The 16,449-nt window shown below is 43.8% G+C and overlaps 4 protein-coding genes across 12 annotated transcripts; 2 read left to right on the top strand and 2 right to left on the bottom strand.

The window, feature by feature from the left end:
- The first annotated feature begins 138 nt into the window (after positions 1-138).
- Positions 139-3,125, top strand: syt5b (synaptotagmin Vb). 3 transcript variants are annotated; one of them, XM_049758315.1, is made up of 9 exons: positions 139-302; positions 907-1,107; positions 1,179-1,354; positions 1,442-1,540; positions 1,615-1,782; positions 1,846-2,013; positions 2,091-2,205; positions 2,358-2,491; positions 2,594-3,125. In XM_049758315.1, exons 2-9 carry the CDS (start codon positions 912-914, stop codon positions 2,801-2,803), a joined length of 1,266 nt encoding a protein of 421 aa, XP_049614272.1. In that variant the 5' UTR covers positions 139-302; positions 907-911; the 3' UTR covers positions 2,804-3,125. The 3 variants fall into 3 exon arrangements, with proteins under 3 accessions (XP_049614272.1, XP_049614274.1, XP_049614273.1); XM_049758317.2 differs by having other exon boundaries at positions 161-302; positions 950-1,107; XM_049758316.1 differs by lacking the exon at positions 139-302 and having other exon boundaries at positions 886-1,107.
- Positions 3,126-3,256: 131 nt separating this feature from the next.
- On the top strand, positions 3,257-6,505 carry LOC125990920 (dynein axonemal assembly factor 3-like). The gene is made up of 10 exons (XM_049758314.2): positions 3,257-3,543; positions 4,191-4,297; positions 4,374-4,467; positions 4,532-4,686; positions 4,749-4,928; positions 5,000-5,245; positions 5,309-5,453; positions 5,520-5,634; positions 5,720-5,794; positions 5,902-6,505. The coding sequence occupies exons 1-10, from the start codon at positions 3,462-3,464 to the stop codon at positions 6,041-6,043; spliced, it is 1,341 nt and encodes a 446-aa protein (XP_049614271.1). The 5' UTR covers positions 3,257-3,461; the 3' UTR covers positions 6,044-6,505.
- Positions 6,192-9,058, bottom strand: LOC125990934 (troponin T, slow skeletal muscle). 5 transcript variants are annotated; one of them, XM_049758350.1, is made up of 13 exons: positions 8,854-9,058; positions 7,834-7,863; positions 7,743-7,756; positions 7,654-7,677; positions 7,553-7,571; positions 7,386-7,446; positions 7,200-7,316; positions 7,056-7,133; positions 6,862-6,975; positions 6,699-6,808; positions 6,529-6,619; positions 6,415-6,455; positions 6,192-6,341 (listed from the first exon to the last, which is right to left on the bottom strand). In XM_049758350.1, exons 2-13 carry the CDS (start codon positions 7,854-7,856, stop codon positions 6,293-6,295), a joined length of 741 nt encoding a protein of 246 aa, XP_049614307.1. In that variant the 5' UTR covers positions 7,857-7,863; positions 8,854-9,058; the 3' UTR covers positions 6,192-6,292. The 5 variants fall into 5 exon arrangements, with proteins under 5 accessions (XP_049614307.1, XP_049614305.2, XP_049614306.1 ...); XM_049758348.2 differs by having other exon boundaries at positions 6,192-6,338; XM_049758349.1 differs by having other exon boundaries at positions 7,743-7,863.
- A 151-nt stretch (positions 9,059-9,209) lies between these two features.
- LOC125990909 (carnitine O-palmitoyltransferase 1, liver isoform-like) lies at positions 9,210-16,290 on the bottom strand. Of its 3 annotated transcripts, none has more exons than XM_049758277.2 (19): positions 16,121-16,290; positions 14,853-14,998; positions 14,647-14,786; positions 14,396-14,567; positions 14,207-14,308; positions 13,951-14,088; positions 13,750-13,827; positions 13,538-13,645; positions 13,116-13,203; positions 12,121-12,316; positions 11,850-12,038; positions 11,680-11,785; positions 11,481-11,597; positions 11,243-11,407; positions 11,036-11,164; positions 10,524-10,679; positions 10,331-10,444; positions 10,171-10,263; positions 9,210-10,092 (listed from the first exon to the last, which is right to left on the bottom strand). In XM_049758277.2, exons 2-19 carry the CDS (start codon positions 14,991-14,993, stop codon positions 9,967-9,969), a joined length of 2,358 nt encoding a protein of 785 aa, XP_049614234.1. In that variant the 5' UTR covers positions 14,994-14,998; positions 16,121-16,290; the 3' UTR covers positions 9,210-9,966. The 3 variants fall into 3 exon arrangements, with proteins under 3 accessions (XP_049614234.1, XP_049614235.1, XP_049614233.1); XM_049758278.2 differs by lacking the exon at positions 13,116-13,203 and adding an exon at positions 12,737-12,821; XM_049758276.2 differs by having other exon boundaries at positions 14,207-14,567.
- Between the last annotated feature and the right edge of the window lie 159 nt (positions 16,291-16,449).

Here is a 16,449-nt window from a genome sequence, read left to right as displayed (position 1 = left end):
TTCCGCATGTGTGGTGGTTACAATCCAAAAAGCCGAGACCTTTTCAATTGGACGTAAAACAACAGATGTGTGGTCAGCATTTTAATATGATGAGTGGAAGTAGTGATGGGGGGGGGGAAGTGGTGGAGGGGAGGGGGGGAGATTAAGTTCCAACACTGCTCGAGTGATTTGCCAGGGCTTTAGCTTTGATGGACACGGGCACAGGGAGGCTGCCAGTCGTGTCGAGGGAATGATGCGCGTGTGAAGGCTTCCAGCACAAAACGGAACTTTTGGGGTGCCGTCAGAGGAATAAAAACGATCAGGTAAAATTAATTTTGTTTTAATTCATCTAAAAGATGGCTAAGAAACCGTGGTACTATTCAGATGATGCAATCAAGTGGTTTGAAAATTCAATTTACGTAATCTGAACTGTTTGATATATCACACTGATGGAGAAAAAAAAATATGACTCTAAAAAGATAAAGTCAGAATATGTTTACGTTATGATTAAAAAGGTGAGTTGAGATTGTCATCAACCAGGGAAGACACTAACGGGACACTTTATTAGGTACGCAATCTAGTGAGATCCAGAATATGTATCAAAGTTGTTCCAGCTACATTGACAATAATAACGTTAAATGAATCTTGCATCCGAATTGAGCATGACGAAGGAAGCTAACTTTTCATCTAAGCTTTCAGGATTAATTCTGTAAAGTTAAATCCACAAGCCGAGGAGCACAAAAGCAGGGAAAACTAGGTGGAGACGTTGGAGGGAAAACGTGTGAGGGTGGGGTTGGAGGGGGGTGGGCAAACAGAGGGATTAGGGTCAGCCATGTCGAGCTTCTGGCTTAGAGATGTTCTACACTCCAACAGACCGACGTGGGGATTACACCAGTGTACATACGCAGCTGTGCTATATTTTGGCAGCTGACATGAGGCTGCTGAGGAACGGTGGATTTCGGGTCCGCAGGGCCGCCGAGATGCCCGAGAAGGAATCTGAGGAGGCCAAGGAGGAAGTTCACCACGAGCACCACGGCGCGGAACACCATGACCACACCGAGCATCACCCCGGCCACGATTACAACCACATGAAGGACAAGTTCATGAATGAACTTGAGCGGCTACCCAGTGAGCTATAGCAAACGAATCATGAACATCAGAAATCTATCGCTAATTTTTTTTTTTTAATCTTATCGCAGTTCCCATGTGGGCGGTAGGCGCCATCGTGCTGGTGGTACTAGTGTTGGTGGCGTGCTTCATCTTTTGCGTTTTCAAAAAATGCTTTGGAAAGAAGAAAAAGCCCAAGAAAGTGAGAGAGAGGAAGACAGGGCGCCGCAGGAAGGCAAAGGAAGGCGAAGGCGAGACTGGAGATAAGGTAAATCCAGACTAACTACAAAACCTTGCAGCACCCCTTAAGGGTGAAAGACTACTCACTGTGATGATGATGATGATGTCCTTGTAGGAGGGCGAGGTGAAGAAGGAAGGTGAGGAAGAGGAGAAAGAGCAGGAAAAGTTGGGCAAACTGGAGTTCTCGCTGGACTACAACTTCACAGATTCCCAGGTGGCTCTCCTGCGACACAAAGAAATAATTCAAATCAATTCCTTAACCTGAGGGTTGTTCTCTTTCCCACCAAGCTCATCGTGGGAATCCTTCAGGCTCAGGATCTGGCTGCTATGGACATGGGGGGCACCTCAGACCCTTACGTCAAAGTCTTCCTGTTGCCGGACAAAAAAAAGAAGTATGAAACCAAGGTTCAGCGCAAGAATTTGTGTCCGGTTTTTAACGAGACTTTCTTCTTCAAGGTAAGGAGGACTAGTTGGATGAACTTGTTTTCAAGTGCCTCATTGTCATTTGCTTCTCTCTAGATCCCCTACGCAGAGTTGGGCGGAAAGACATTGGTGCTTCAGGTCTTTGATTTCGATCGTTTCTCCAAGCATGACATGATCGGCGATATCAAGATCCCGATGAACAGCGTCGATTTGGGCCAACCCATGCAACAGTGGAGGGACTTGGAGAGCGTGGAAAAGGAAGAGGTAGAGTCTCGTTCATTCCCACGTGCCTTCATTTTGGTTTTAGGAAAACGTAACTATGAGCGTATTCTTCTCGACAGGAGAAATTGGGTGACGTCTGCATCTCTTTGAGATACGTCCCGACCGCTGGGAAACTGACAGTGAATATCATGGAGGCAAAGAATCTGAAGAAAATGGATGTCGGGGGCTTATCGGGTAAATTTGTGACGTCAGAGTGTCATTGCATAAAAGTAAAAATATATATATTTATTCAAGGATTAAGGAAAGTAGATCACCAGAATGGTGGCCCACAAAAATACAAGGGATTACCTACCTGTTGTCATTTGCCTCTTTTCTATCTTCTCAAGATCCATTCGTGAAGATTGTCCTGCAGCAAAATGGAAAACGTATCAAGAAGAAGAAGACAACAGTCAAGAAAAACACACTTAATCCTTACTTTAATGAGAGTTTCAGCTTCGAAGTCCCCTTTGAACAGATACAGGTAAGCCCGCGGATGAATTTGTGGCTACAAATGAGTATTTATTTATTTTGTGCATATATTGGATTTTTGGAATTAATAAATGGAAATATTTGCCTGATTCAGAAAGTGCAGGTGGTCATCACGGTGTACGACTATGATAAACTGGGCAGCAACGATCCCATCGGAAAGACCTTCATGGGTTATGGAGCCACGGGTGTAGGCCTCCGCCACTGGTCAGACATGTTGGCCAATCCTAGACGTCCGGTAGCTCAGTGGCACACGCTGTTGCCAGAAGAGGAAGTCGACTCGGCGCTCAAAGCCAAACCTCGCTGAAGGGTACTCGCTGTTTTTTTTTTTTTGGGGTGTGTGTCTTCCCTTGCATGTTTTGATTGCAAAATTTAATCAATATTAAATGCAGTGTTGGTATTTCTTTTTACAAGCCAATTTTTGTGTAAGAGTATTTTTTTTAGAATTCTTTTCCTTTGTGAAATAAGACCTTCATGTAGACCTGTATGCCAATCAAGTAAAAACAAATGTAAATGTGCTGTATGTATGCTATTGCTCATATTAATGTGCATGTCTTTGTATACAATTTGACTTTTGTGGAAAATTCTATCCTCTATTCTATTTGAAATAAACAGATACTTTATGCAGATACGTTGTGCAGTGTGCAATGGCAATTAAGAATCTAATTGTCATTTTATTTTAAAATCAGTAACAATAAACATACTTTGTGGAAACCTTGACTTATAAAAGACGCAATGTCGCGTTGAAATAATCACGTAGAAAGGGCAAAAACACATTTAAACATATTTACATATGTTAGCAGACTGCGCATGCGTATAAAACACAAACAAACGGTTGCCAGGCAACGATAGCTCAACACGAGTTGCTAGCTTGTAGGCTAACTTGTGCAATAAACTCGGTCCAACACACTCACGATTGTTAGTTTGGCGTCCACGGAACTCCGCTGAAGTTTTCCCGAGACACCATGACCGCCGGACGGCCGTCAGAAGGCGCGGGCTGCATCAACTGGTGGGGCTTCAGTCCAGCTCGAGACCTTCTCAGTACAGGTATGCTAGCAGCAACTTTAAAAACACTTGACCTTTATTTTTTATTTTTTACAAATATCTTTATCGGTATCTTGTCTTTTTCCCCCTCTCTCTCGCATAACATGTTTTATTTACGAGGAATACTGACCGCATTAAACTGTTCGAAGTACAAGTTCATACATACAAAATCACCTGCGACCAACTCTCACGAGAACGTGCTGGCCCACAAGTGTTGCGATCAACTCTCGCGAGAATGTGAAAATTAAACCTGGCGAGTTTGAATGATTTTTAAAAAGTAAATAAAATCAATTAAATATATTTTAGAGGCTGAGCCCCACCACAAAAAAAAAAGTAAAAGGCCATACCGATAAGTTTTAGATCTTTGTTTATCATCTTTAATTAAAAATAAAGAATAATAAAGTAAAATAAATAAAATTTCTTATAAATAGTAAAATACTTGTTTCATGATATACAATAGTAAATAAATTAACTATTTACAGCAAATGAATACAATCATTTGATAATAATTGTAGTACTTTTCAAACACTGTATATTATGAAGACAAAAGTATTGGGACAAGAAAAAATGCCAATATATTAATATATCGACCAGGTGTCCCAATACATTTGTCCAAATCTGAACATTTGCAGTCTCTTTCATCTGACCAGGCCCCGTGAGACATGAAGGGGAAGTCAACGTTTTACTGGTCGGCAGCGGAGATCCGAGACATATTCTGAAGACCTTGTCTGGTCTGAGGGATGAGGATGTCCTCAATGTGAGCCTCACATCTTCAGACCCGAAAGGGAGGGAGGGAGGGAATGATGAGTAAACATGTTTCTGCTTCATTCTAGGTATGGCTGTTTGAAAACAGCATGGAGGTGGTTGCCAGACAGATGTTGCTGCTTTACATCGCGTTGACTCCCCAGGAAATGATGGGACTTAACGGTAGGGGTGTCTTTCTGCACCTTACCCAAACGCGCCATTTAACGCGGCCTTTTCACCTTCTTAGAGAAGTCAGAGACGTTCCTGGAAGTGTTTGGCAACAGCGTGATCCGCAGTCAAACGAACGAGACGGTGAAACGTGCTGCGTCGCAGCTTCTGCTCCACGTCAGTGACATCCCCGATTCAGACGTTCACCCCTGCCTCAATACGTCTCTTCTAAAGGTGCTTGAGCGATTGCAAAACATCCCGTTTGCAAAAAAACTCACTTTTTCAAACGCGTCCAGTTTAAGGAGCGTGACGAGCTGGCCAGGATTTTTAAATCCTGGATGCAGTCTTCTTCTACTGCTCCAGTCTCCATTTCCAAGGCGTGGGATTACCGAGTCAGGCAGCACCTCGGGACACGTTACGACGCCAAGAAAGGCTGCTTTGACTGGGACTTAAATATGAAGCTACATGAGAAGGGGGTAATAAAAAAAAAAATCCCAACACACATGTATAAATCTTTTAGCTGTGTCTATTTCTACTCTCGCCACAGTGTGGCGTCATCAACAAGCATCAGTACGTGCGCTGGAGGGAGAGCGGCCTGGCCTTTGAACTGAGGGAAGGCGTCTACCAAATTAGCAACCCCACCTTGCTGTCATTTCGTGTGTTCAACCAGAGAGGGGACAGAGTGGCCCTGAGGGGCTACTGGGGGGACATCGCGTCCAGTCCTTACCTGGCCTTCGGCATCGAGACCGAAGACCAGAGCTTGCTCAAGACGCAGAACGGCCAACATATGAAGGTACATGAGATCAAGTAGAAGTGCAAATGCGTAAAAAAAAACTTATTGTGTTTTTATCTGCAGACAGCACAGGATATTTCGTTTGCAAATATGCTGGAAATATTCCGATTGATGTACAGGAGACAAGAACGGCTGGTTACTCCTCCCTCAAGCACAGAGGAGCAGGACCCACTCACAAATATCGAGCATAACTCCGTCGCAGTCAGAGGTAAGCGGAGTATTGGAGATTGAAAAGTCAATGTGCTGACTTTGGGATTTGTGATTCCTTTTTCAGATTTAATCCGTCCTAAAGGGGTCTCCGTTAATTTCCTGCCTTTGGATTCCCTTGGGAAGATGGCGGAAAAATGCAAATTTGCCAATTTTTATGACATCATCCACTTCTCAGCTAGGTGATAGAAATAATATAATTATATTTAGAATGTTTTTTGTTGTAGGGAGTAAAAGTAAAAACTTTTTGTGGCCTCTTCTGTTAAGCTGCGCGCACCATTTGGGCCCGAATATCCGGCAGATTGCAGCACCAGACGCTGTGCTCATCGTGGAGTTGGCCAAGTGAGTTTGTTTTTTAAAAATGGAATCTCATCAAGGCTCGTTACCATGGTAACAACAGAGGGGGATGTTTAGCATCCTTTTCATTAATGTTGCTTTTGCTCCCTCAGGTACATTTTGGACCTAAATAAAGAGCAAGAAGCTGGTTTTGCCCAACGAGTGTCCAGCTTGTGTCTGGAAGCCGGATTCCAACCATCTTCGGAGGCAAAGAGTGATGACCTTCATGTTTTTTTTCAACCGAAGGACAAGTGACACTGTTTGTACACAGTGATAATTAATTTTGGAAAAATATCATGACTATGATGCTTACAATAATTGTCATTATTTTATGTCGCAACACGCTAATATTGCTTGATTAATCTGGCCGGATGATTAATTATTAAAAAAATTCAACCGCAAGTTTTGCGTGCAACACAGCAATTTATTTATGTGATGTGACACTGCAAAATTCTTCCCAGAAGATCATCACCAACTTCGTTTTTTTGTCACTTGAGTGTCGACTTACTTCCAGCGTCCTCCAAACTTGGCCTTACCGTGACCCTTTTTGCTGCTCCAAGACAAGAAAAGATCTTTGAGTATATCGCCACCGGTCGCACCCACACTGCTTTGTGTCATCGACTCACAATTTTTGAGCATGCTGAATTCTGTTCAGAAGCACGGTGATCTGCAAAAAAAAAAATAAATAATAATAATAAATCTGAGTTTTAAAATGCACCATCTTGCAATTTTGGACTCACCTCATACTTTTGCCGCTTCATTTTCTCCGCCAGCTCAAATTTCTCCGACTCCAGCTGGTAGATGCATTCCCACATCTCGCCGGCTTTTTGTCTAAAAGACAATTGCATTGAAAAATTATTGTCCATGTGACTCATCAAAAAGTATTAAAATGGCAACTATCCAAAGTAACCTGAGTGCGTCCTCTCTCAGGTCTTCAATGGCCAGCGGCTGCTTCCTCTCCGACAGCGTCTGCTTCTTGATCTCCCTCGCCGTTTGCTTTTTGCCCCTCTTCTGCTCCACCTGCACCCAGCGAGTTGTCAGTAACATCAACCGCAATTTGTCCAAATTCCAACCTTGGCCAGGAATCCTCCAAAGTGAGCCCCCATGTTGGAAAGCACTTTCTTCTTCTTAGCCTCATCTTCTGCTCTCTTCTTGGCCTCCTCATCCTCCTTTCTCTGCCTCTCCTCCTGGAGATGCCATAGTTACATTTCATGGCTACGACTTTTTGAGATGGCAACGATATCGAAAACTGAAGCTGGCTACTTACAGCAATCCTGGACTGTCTGTCACGTTCTTTTGCCGCCCTCACGCGCTGCTGCTCGGCTCTTTCTGCCCGGCGACTCTCCTGGAACACAAAGTTATGAATCTGGGATTTTAATTGTGTATTCTGTATTTAAAAAAAAAATATTACAATCCTCGATTTCAGCCCGATGAGCTCTTCCTCTTCTTTTTTCCTCTGCTCAAAATGGACATCAATCAGAGTTTGAAGCTCCAGAAGGTCTTTCTCCATTCGCTTTCGGTGGATATCCTGATGGCAAACCACAAAAACAAAAAATCAAAATAAAAAAAATACTGTAAAAAAAAAAAAAAAACTTACATCGAAGTCAACTCTTTCGCCCTCTGGGATCTTTGGGGGAGCGAGCTGTGTGGCCAACGGCCTGTAAAACAAACAAACAGAAGAAATATGATTGTCCAATAAATTACTAAGCGATAAAATTAAAATATATCTTAATTTACAGAGCGAAGGTGACACAAAATACTCACTTGTGCTTGGGCCGTTCTCCTTCAACAAAACAGCAGAAGATTAAAATTGAAAAGCACCAAAAAGCAAACATTGGCAAAAGAATCCTCACATACTTGCTTACCTCCTTCTCCTTGCTCATCTTCTTCTGTGGAGGAAAAAGAGGTCAAAATGGGATCAAATAAATTATAAATAAAAAAATTTTATCCTTACCTTCCTGGTGCACGCTAGATCGGATAAATAAATCACGTGTTAAAAAGTTAAATCTCATATTTGGTAAACAGGAAAAAAATCATTTACTCACCCATGATCTTCTACATCAGACATTGTAATACTAAAACACAAGAAAATATATCGTTTTTGTGATATCAAAAACATTTCCGCCTATACTTTCAAACAGGGGGTGTGTAGACTTTTATTTCCTCTGTACGGTATATAATACATTTCACTAATTGGCTCGAATAGTTCAAAACCAATTAATAAAAAGTTTCTGCAATACACCGAATAACATATGACATGACTCTCCACCTTTGATGAAAGACAATACGGCAAAGCCGCGGCTGAATCATGGTCAGCCGGGATAAGGCCGAGGTATTACACGGCTGATCATTCTTGTTTTAATTTGATTTACTCCAAAGGACGCCTGCTCGGCGGAAGGCTTAGAACCAGTCAGCCGGCGACTATTAACACCAACCAGCTCTCCTATTACCGTTGAATCGGCTTGCATCGGGGTTGACCTGAGGGGAACCTTTTAGGGTGAACACAAAAGATTTTTATACTGGTCACTTCAGTGATTTATCGATGTATGTCATCATAAGCAGCAAGAAAAATAATGGACTCTTTTTGTCGCTTACTAGTGGTCACCTAAACGATTAATAACAGGGACATATCCCAACGAAGGCATCAACATGATGGATGAAGGTTTCGCATCGTTGAGAGCTTTGGCTAACCATGAAGTACATTCAGACCACGGCGATGGGAATAAACATGGCAAAAGGTCAACGGGATTGGTCACGGTATTCCTCAAGTACATACAGTTGTGAGGAGTTTATTTATTATATATTTTTATTATTTATTTCCTGACCACCATCCCAAATCATCTTTCCCTACTGAAATAAATGGAAATTTCATTAATCCGTTACAGCCCAACAGAAAACACTTAAAGATAAAAACGGGAAAAAAATTATATGCATTAAAAAGAATTATATACAAAAATAATAATAGTTACTCAACTGTTACTTGGTATTTTTTGCAGATTTTTGTTTAATCAGGTAATTATTAAAATAAATGCATTGATGCATAAAATCTGGAGCAATGTACTTACCAGTTTGGTGTCAGATGGACGTTGAGGCGTAATGAGCAGACTTTGTGGGGCACCGGCTCGTTTATAAAAGGCTCCGGCGGGGGGTGACAAGGAGGGGACGCAGAATAAAAATGAGCAAACGGATTATTGGCGGCTTTTGGGAGCTGAAGCCCAAGTCTGGCAGAGCGGCTCGAGAGCGAGCGCCTCTTTGCTGAGCTCACAGCTGAAATGAGAAGACAAAAACAGACAGGTGGTGGCAGCTCAGAACAAAAGAAACAATTGTTTTCCGTTTAAACGTATCAATCTCGAGATCAGCGTTGCAGTTGAGATTTCGTTGGAGGAAAAACATGTCAACAAAAACAGCACATGACAAGCACTTATTTCTTAAAGAACGTCTTTATGTTATCTTGCAATATTGCATTAAAAATTCAAATAAAAGCAATATAACAGTGAGCCTGAAAAGGAAACAAATCAATCTCCATGTTTCGCGTAACCACGTCCGACCTACACAAGTTTAAAAATAGATGTTGCATTGTTATGGTGCTTATCAAGGACAAGAGAGATTAAAAAAAAAAAAAAATCCCAAAACATTGATACTTGGAGTGAACGTGCTTAGCCATCATTTCAAATGCCCGGCATGCATTTGAAAGACAAAAACCTTTGGCACAAAACAAAGAACCACAACATTTGACTGTAGTGCAAGGCAAAATGTTTAAGCGAAGGAATGTTTCAGGTTGTCATACTGGTTGTGTGTTAATGACCACGTGTGTGTGTGTGTGTTGTCCAGGCAGCGGCGCAAATACTCATTCAACGGTATCAAAACATAAACATGCCCTTATACAAAGTAAAAGCTTATAGTTGAGATAAATAGAATTTTAAAACAAAGAGTATTACTCGCTAGTGGAACTGAATGACAAGTTATTCTGTCAACAACCCTGACAAATATGAAATCTATGTGGTCATAACATCAGCTCACTGATTTTATACTGATTTTCCTCAACTGAGCTGTCTCCTGAGCTGGCTGCTTCGTTTAGTGGCTTCTCCGAAACATGAGAACATGCCCAGACTTCCCTCCATCAGTAACTCAAAACATCTTCCCTTCGTGGATCCCTTTTCTCCGCACCGAGGAAGCGCCTACAGGTTCTTCTTGACCTCGGGTGCCCTCTCCTCGCTTTTGATGGGCTCTTTTTGGCCTGGGGTCATCAGCTCCAGCAGGTCGTGCAAGGCTTTTTTGATCTGAGCACCAAACTTATGGGCGCCCTTGGAAGAATACACAAAATGCAATTTGGATTGCGGACTTTAAAAGTGTGGATTCTCATGAGAAGTCATGAAACTCACGGTGTCGGGACAGGAGTGCTTGCAGGAGATGTGGAAGTTAATCAGGCTCTCTCCCACAATGTAGTACGACACCCCGTAACCGTCATCGGCCACCTGAAAAGACAAATGGATAATTTATATCTTGAAACGAAAATGCACAATCATTATCTCTACAACTTACCGGACCAAAGCCTCCACCGCAGGAAATGTACTCTGGGTGGTTCACGAGGTCAAACAGCTCCACCTGCTGGATGGATGTCTGACTGGTGGACAGTCTCCAGGGCTCGGACAAGACCTAAAAGGAACCACAGGATCTTTCGGAGCTGTGCGACTGAGGAGACTCATTGCAATGATGTAATGATAAAAAAAAAGACCTCTTTCAAGAAAGGCGACTCGACTCCGAGGTACTGGGACACGATGTAGAGGCAAAAGAGGTGTCTGTCGATGCCGGCGCCGGTCATCGCCATGCGGTAAAGGTTCTGGTGCTTTTCGGATGCTGTGCGGAACAGACGCCTGCATACGTCTGCTGACTGGTGGGAGGGGGGGGGGGGGGGGGAGCAGTTTTTTGGTTATGTTAAAAAAAAAAAGACCAGATTAACTTTAGAGTTGAGCTGGTGGTCAAACATAACGTTTTCCGTTTGTTACAAAAACTGAAAGTCATTGACATGCACTGGAAAATGTTGCCTACTGTTGCCACAAGAGGGCGCCAGGGGACTATATACTGAGTAATAAAGTCAAAAGTAGTGATTTTGTGTTTAAAAAAAAATGCTGTTACTGAGCTTGATTAAATGACTTGCTAAATCAAAAATACTGATGACACGCACGTATGTGATTTAGCCCCATGCTAGGAATTCGTGCCTTCTAGCCACAAAGTGGACAATCTCACCTCTCCGCCCTCGAGCGCTTTGACAAAGGCACTGCTCTCATTGGTGCAGGAGCGAACTGTCTCGGTCCTGCCTTCCCTGAACAGACGGGTCATGGAGGCCTCATAGGTCAGGCAAAACGTTTGGCGATTCTGTAAGGTCACAATAAAAATGCGTTTGTAACACGTGGACGGCAGCTAAAATTCCAAAGTCCCGCAGGCGTTCCTCACCCTGAAGTAGGCCAACTGAAGAGCCACCTGGATGAAGGCGTCCGGACTGACTCGACATTTCTTGATCTTTCCCTTGCCGAAGTCCCGGAAAGATATCACGTGGAAGTCGATGTCGTCAGCCAGGGCTTGGGCCACCGCCAGGGACTGAGAGATCTGATCCTCGCACTGTGAGAAAAGCGTAGACGTGTCAACACGCAGGGATCAACGTTCGCTTGGTCTGAAAAATTGTCCCACTAACCTCTGGAGGTATTTTCCACGTGAGCTTTAGAGGTTCTGCTAGTGAAGGGTCCACATCGCCTTTACAGTGACCTTCGCTGTTGTAACCTAGCTGGAAACAGTCGGTGGCCACAACGTACTGACAAAAAAAAAAACAACGTATTTTTAAAAACTGTGGTTCAGATCCATTAGCACGCGAGCGGCTCTTAGTCGCGTCTCACCTCCCACAGATGAGCGATCACCGGCGCGTCGGCCCACGAGTGCTCGGCGTTGATACCGGTTTTACCGTTCTTGAAGAAGACCACCGAGAAAGACTTATCGAACCACCTGCATGACAAATACGATGGATGAAAAAAATAGTCTACAGTGAAGTCATCAATGCTTAAACTACCTGTCGTAGCATTTGCCGTGCAACAGGCACTTAGCGTAGCGGTCCAGACTCCCCGACGGGTCATCTCCCGTCATGCCCTGCTCGTCGTCGTCGAGGGCCACGAAGAAGGCGGCTTTTTCGATGCAGTCCAGCGAGCGCTTGTTGATGCCGCTGCTGAAGTGCTTGCTCCTGGCTTGCGCCCACGGAATTCTGCGTTAAAAAACAAAAGCCACATTCAAAAAAAAAGTTTGCCTTTTGTTGAATTTTAAAAATAAAACTTGTTGCTTTTCACCTATCGCCAGCGGTCAGGGCGCCGAGTTTGGCTTCTCCCGTGCAGGGAGGGGAAGGGTCATCAAGGATCTTCTGAATCTGGAATTCAATCTCCCTGGGGGAAAGCAGTCTGCCCGCCTGGTACGTCCTAAGCCGAAAGTAGCGTCCTCGATGGTATACGGCCACGTAGTCGCTGTCCTGCCAGTGCTGCACCGTGTCTTCAAGAGGAAATTAATATTTTAATATTTGATTCATATTCTCGAGTATCTTGACTTGCTTGTGTGTACGTTTATTCGGCAATTCGGTTTTGTTGAAGTTGGCAACGCGGCGCCCTTTTTGGTATCCATCTATTTAGGTCCGCATTCCTCGCGGCTGGCTTGATTTCAGCTATTTGTGAATGAGCATCCCGCACGAACAGCTGCCATTTGCCAAAGTGATTTAATTTACGCTCGCAGCATCATCTGAAGGGCTGTCTGAAAGTTCCCAGTTGAAATAAGGAGCGGACAAATGAGCCTGAGTGAACGGATGCAATACTTTTGATTTCAAATGACAAATGAATACCAAATGATCCACTTTTCCTACGCTGGTTGAAAATGGAGGACAATCCGGTTTGATGAAAAAAAAAGTTTCAACACTACCTGTTAGCTTTCCAGGGATTCGACATGTGTCAAACATCCTCTCAAATTGATAGGAGCAGCAAGGAACTGCGGACCTCAACAACCACTGAGTGGGAGGAAGAAGAAGGACAGAAAAGCCAAGAGGATGGAAAGGGAAAAGAAACCGAGGAGAGATGAGAGAAGGTGACGTGTGGGTAGATAAGAAAGCAGACGTTAGTTAAGGCACGGGCCCGGACGGAGCGCAACGCAACGCGATGAAAGGTGACAGGTGAGGGATGACAGGACTCACACACACAACTTTTTTTTTTTTTTCCATCGAAGGACCTTTTGAGGGGATGTTGACACAATATGTGCGTGTCTGTGTGTGTGTGTCTGTGTGCGTCCATGTCTGTCTCTTTACCCGTCTCCTCTCCAGGAGTGCGTGTGGTGTTGAACATCCTCTCACACTGAGCCGCACACACAGGAATGACAGTGCCGGGAATACGACTCTGAGAGGTGGGTAGGGGCGGGGGGGACATGTAGTCAAGCAAAGAGAGTGGGGGTAAAAAAAAAAAAAAAAAAAAGAAAAAAAAGGGGGGGGGGGACACACACACACACACACACACACACAAGCGTGGTATAAGAACATGAGGGTCTTTGCATAAAATGTAACAACAAAAAAATACAAACAAAAAATATTAAGGAGATAAATAAAACTCCACAGATTGATGATGAATGTATATGATTACAAAAAAAAAAAAAACAAGATACAAGATGCAAGATTTCCACGACTGTTTTTGCTGGCGCGACGCTTGTTGCCGTAGCAACAGTGGCACAACTCACAGGTTTGAGCTCTTCTCTGTTGAGCTTGCGGCGGTACAGGAACATTGCGTGGATGGTGTTGCCGGCTCTGGCTGCCTGGATGGGGGTGGGGGTCACGTACAGGAAGTCCTAGAAAAAGAGAAATGACAGGAGATTCACACATCAAACCGCAAGTCAATAATCTGGCAATATTTATCGAAGTAAATATATCGGCACCAAAAAAGGGGACCTACCATTCCGTAATAGTTACTGTTGACCATAATAGGACTCCTTCCGCGTAAATAAACATATTCCTCCCACCAGTCGCTGACCTAAAACACAAAAGATTTATTAATTTATTTAACTCTTGCCCGCTGAGTCATCTTCAATGTAGCGACGCAGACATTCTTAAAAGTGGATACATTGTGAAGGCCATCTTCCAAAGTTACACTCACGTAGTTGGAGGCCCAGAGGGATTTGAGTTTGAGGTACCACTGCAAGCGATTTCCAAGGCGGCTCTCAAATTCGCCGGCCAGTTTGGTCATCCGCTCGTATTCGGTGTCATCCATCAGCGGACGCACGGACTCCAAATACTGAAGAGGGAAGATTGTGTAGATGTGTAAAGGTGGATGACAAAAGTGGCTCCGATAAAATGATGACAAAGCCATTTATAGACAGCCATCATTTCCTGCACGTCACATGGCAACTCACCCGCTTGAGCGTGTCCTTAATGGTCGGCACAGGCAGGTTTGGCAGCGAGCCTTGGTAACTGTAGAGCAGAGGCTTTCTGCCAGAGAAGATGCGCACCAGTGCCTGGCATATGGACACAAGCACGTGGTTATCACATAAAAAAAAAAAAAAAAGATAATACAAAGGGACTTCAAAACTACACTGACTGACCACCCAGACTTTGGTGGTGGTGGACATTTTGCCGTGCTGCTCGAATATCCAACGGTGGTAGGAGAGGAGCTGCTTGAGGCACAGGCGCATGGTGAAGATGAGAAGGAGCCACAGCAGCGTGCTGAAGAGCACTGCCGAAACCACCGTCTGACATTGGCTGCTCATGGACTGGCTGAAAAGAACACACGGCAAACTGTTTAAGAGGACTTCGGTGAAAGGCGGGGGTTTTATTTCTAAATCGACGCTAGTACCTGACGGGCAGGTGCTCCTGTATCTTGGCTATGAGTCCCATGGAAGGGTCGGAGCGAGTGTACATTGTGGCCAGGATGGCAATGACCACAAAGAGCCACGAGGACGGGCTGGCGGGATACACTCCCGTGATCACGCTGTTCTGTTTGGGAGAGGAGAGGACGGATTGATTGCTAATCCCGATGGTGTGCTGACCTGCCAGACATACCTTGAGTCTTATGATACGTTTCTTCCAGGAGCGGAGGCCCGAGCGGTAGATCTCGGTGAGGGCCTGATGGGACAGCTGCAGATCGATGCCCTCTGGGGTGACGGTGAACTGGAAGGCCACAGCCTGGTGGGCCTCTGCCATGACGACTGCGATGGGTCAGAGGAACGTGCGACAGCGGTTAGTTCGAGATTGACTGCGAGTGCAACGCGGGTCACGTGGACCACTCAAAGCGGCTGCTTCTCATAACGGAACTGACCCACTTAATCATGGGATGCCAGGGACTGCATGTAAACTGTCAGTCAGAACAATAAACATAAAAAGTGATTGTGAAGTACCCTCACACTTAACTATTTTTAATAATTTAATCTCCATGTAGGCAATTGGGAGCACCTTATTTAATATTTTTAAATCTCACACCAGTGATGAGATCTTAGTACAGTCGTTTTTATTGAGCTGTTTTTCTTTCTCTAACATTTGTAGGTGTGGCCCCAGTAAAAAGTTTCTTTTAAAGGCCATGACACTCCCTCTTTTGTTTGGTGAATAAAACCATTATCACCAGTGTGGCCTTCTTAATGTTTTTTAAATTTTATTTATTGGTGATTATATCTGTTCAATTTTGTAGGAAATGATGTTTCACTTGCAACATGATTGCAAAAAAAAAAAAAAAGTACACGCAGAAAACACAGTTAACAAATGATCACTCGTGGATTTAAAGAAAAAATGTCCAAAAATTAAAACGATGTCCACGTTTGTAGATACCTTATGACTTAATACGACGACGCCAGAAAGTAAAAGTTGGAACTCGTCGTGAACAATGAGTGACGTAACAGAGCAAGTTGTGGAGGTTTTATAGGATTTGCATAATATTGCTTCTGGCCAGGATTTTTTCGAACAATTGTACGATTTATTTGATTAAAAGTGTTTGTTTACAGCTTGCCATGTTATGTAAATTGCACACTGGCTTGAATACATGTTGACGGAAAACACACAAGACCGTTGACGCTAGCTAAGAGCTAGTTCCTGTTTTACACGTTCTACCCTCCGTCCCATTTCATATGCTTATTATCTATTTCCACAATCTTCTTGCTGATGTATTTTAAGAGGAATCGCTGACAATAAAAGTGATTTAGATGGAGAAAACAAAACGATCTTCATCGGTCAATACCGAGACCATTCTAACTGGAACTAGCCCCATGACTGTAATGTTAGCCACAATCTTCGCGTCGCCTTGGACGATAACATTCACCATCACGATCGTGTTGTCATACCTGCTGGCCTTTACAGGGTAGGAAACAGAGAATCCGGATCAAACACTTTCCGAAAAACACCCACAAAAGCCGTCAGCGAAGTGAAATCGGCTCTCTTGGCTGCAAACTACATTCGAACCGTTTGCACTCCTGAATGGACCTGATGTTGCGTTCACGTACTGTCGCATATGTCACAATCGTGTAAAGGTTAGTCAGTTCACCGTAAACCGCAACTTTGTGTACCTATAACACAACTACGGTATAAAAGTAAAACCATTTTTCAAACTATATTTCTTGAAAGCAAAATTCTTTTCTGAAGCGTGACCTCTACATTCTTCAAGCGTATTTGA

Source organism: Syngnathus scovelli, chromosome 21 (genome assembly GCF_024217435.2).
Source record: "Syngnathus scovelli strain Florida chromosome 21, RoL_Ssco_1.2, whole genome shotgun sequence".
Taxonomy (NCBI): Eukaryota; Metazoa; Chordata; class Actinopteri; order Syngnathiformes; family Syngnathidae; genus Syngnathus; species Syngnathus scovelli.
The sequence above is the reverse complement of the archived record's forward strand: the minus strand, read 5'-3'. Positions and strand labels throughout refer to the sequence as shown.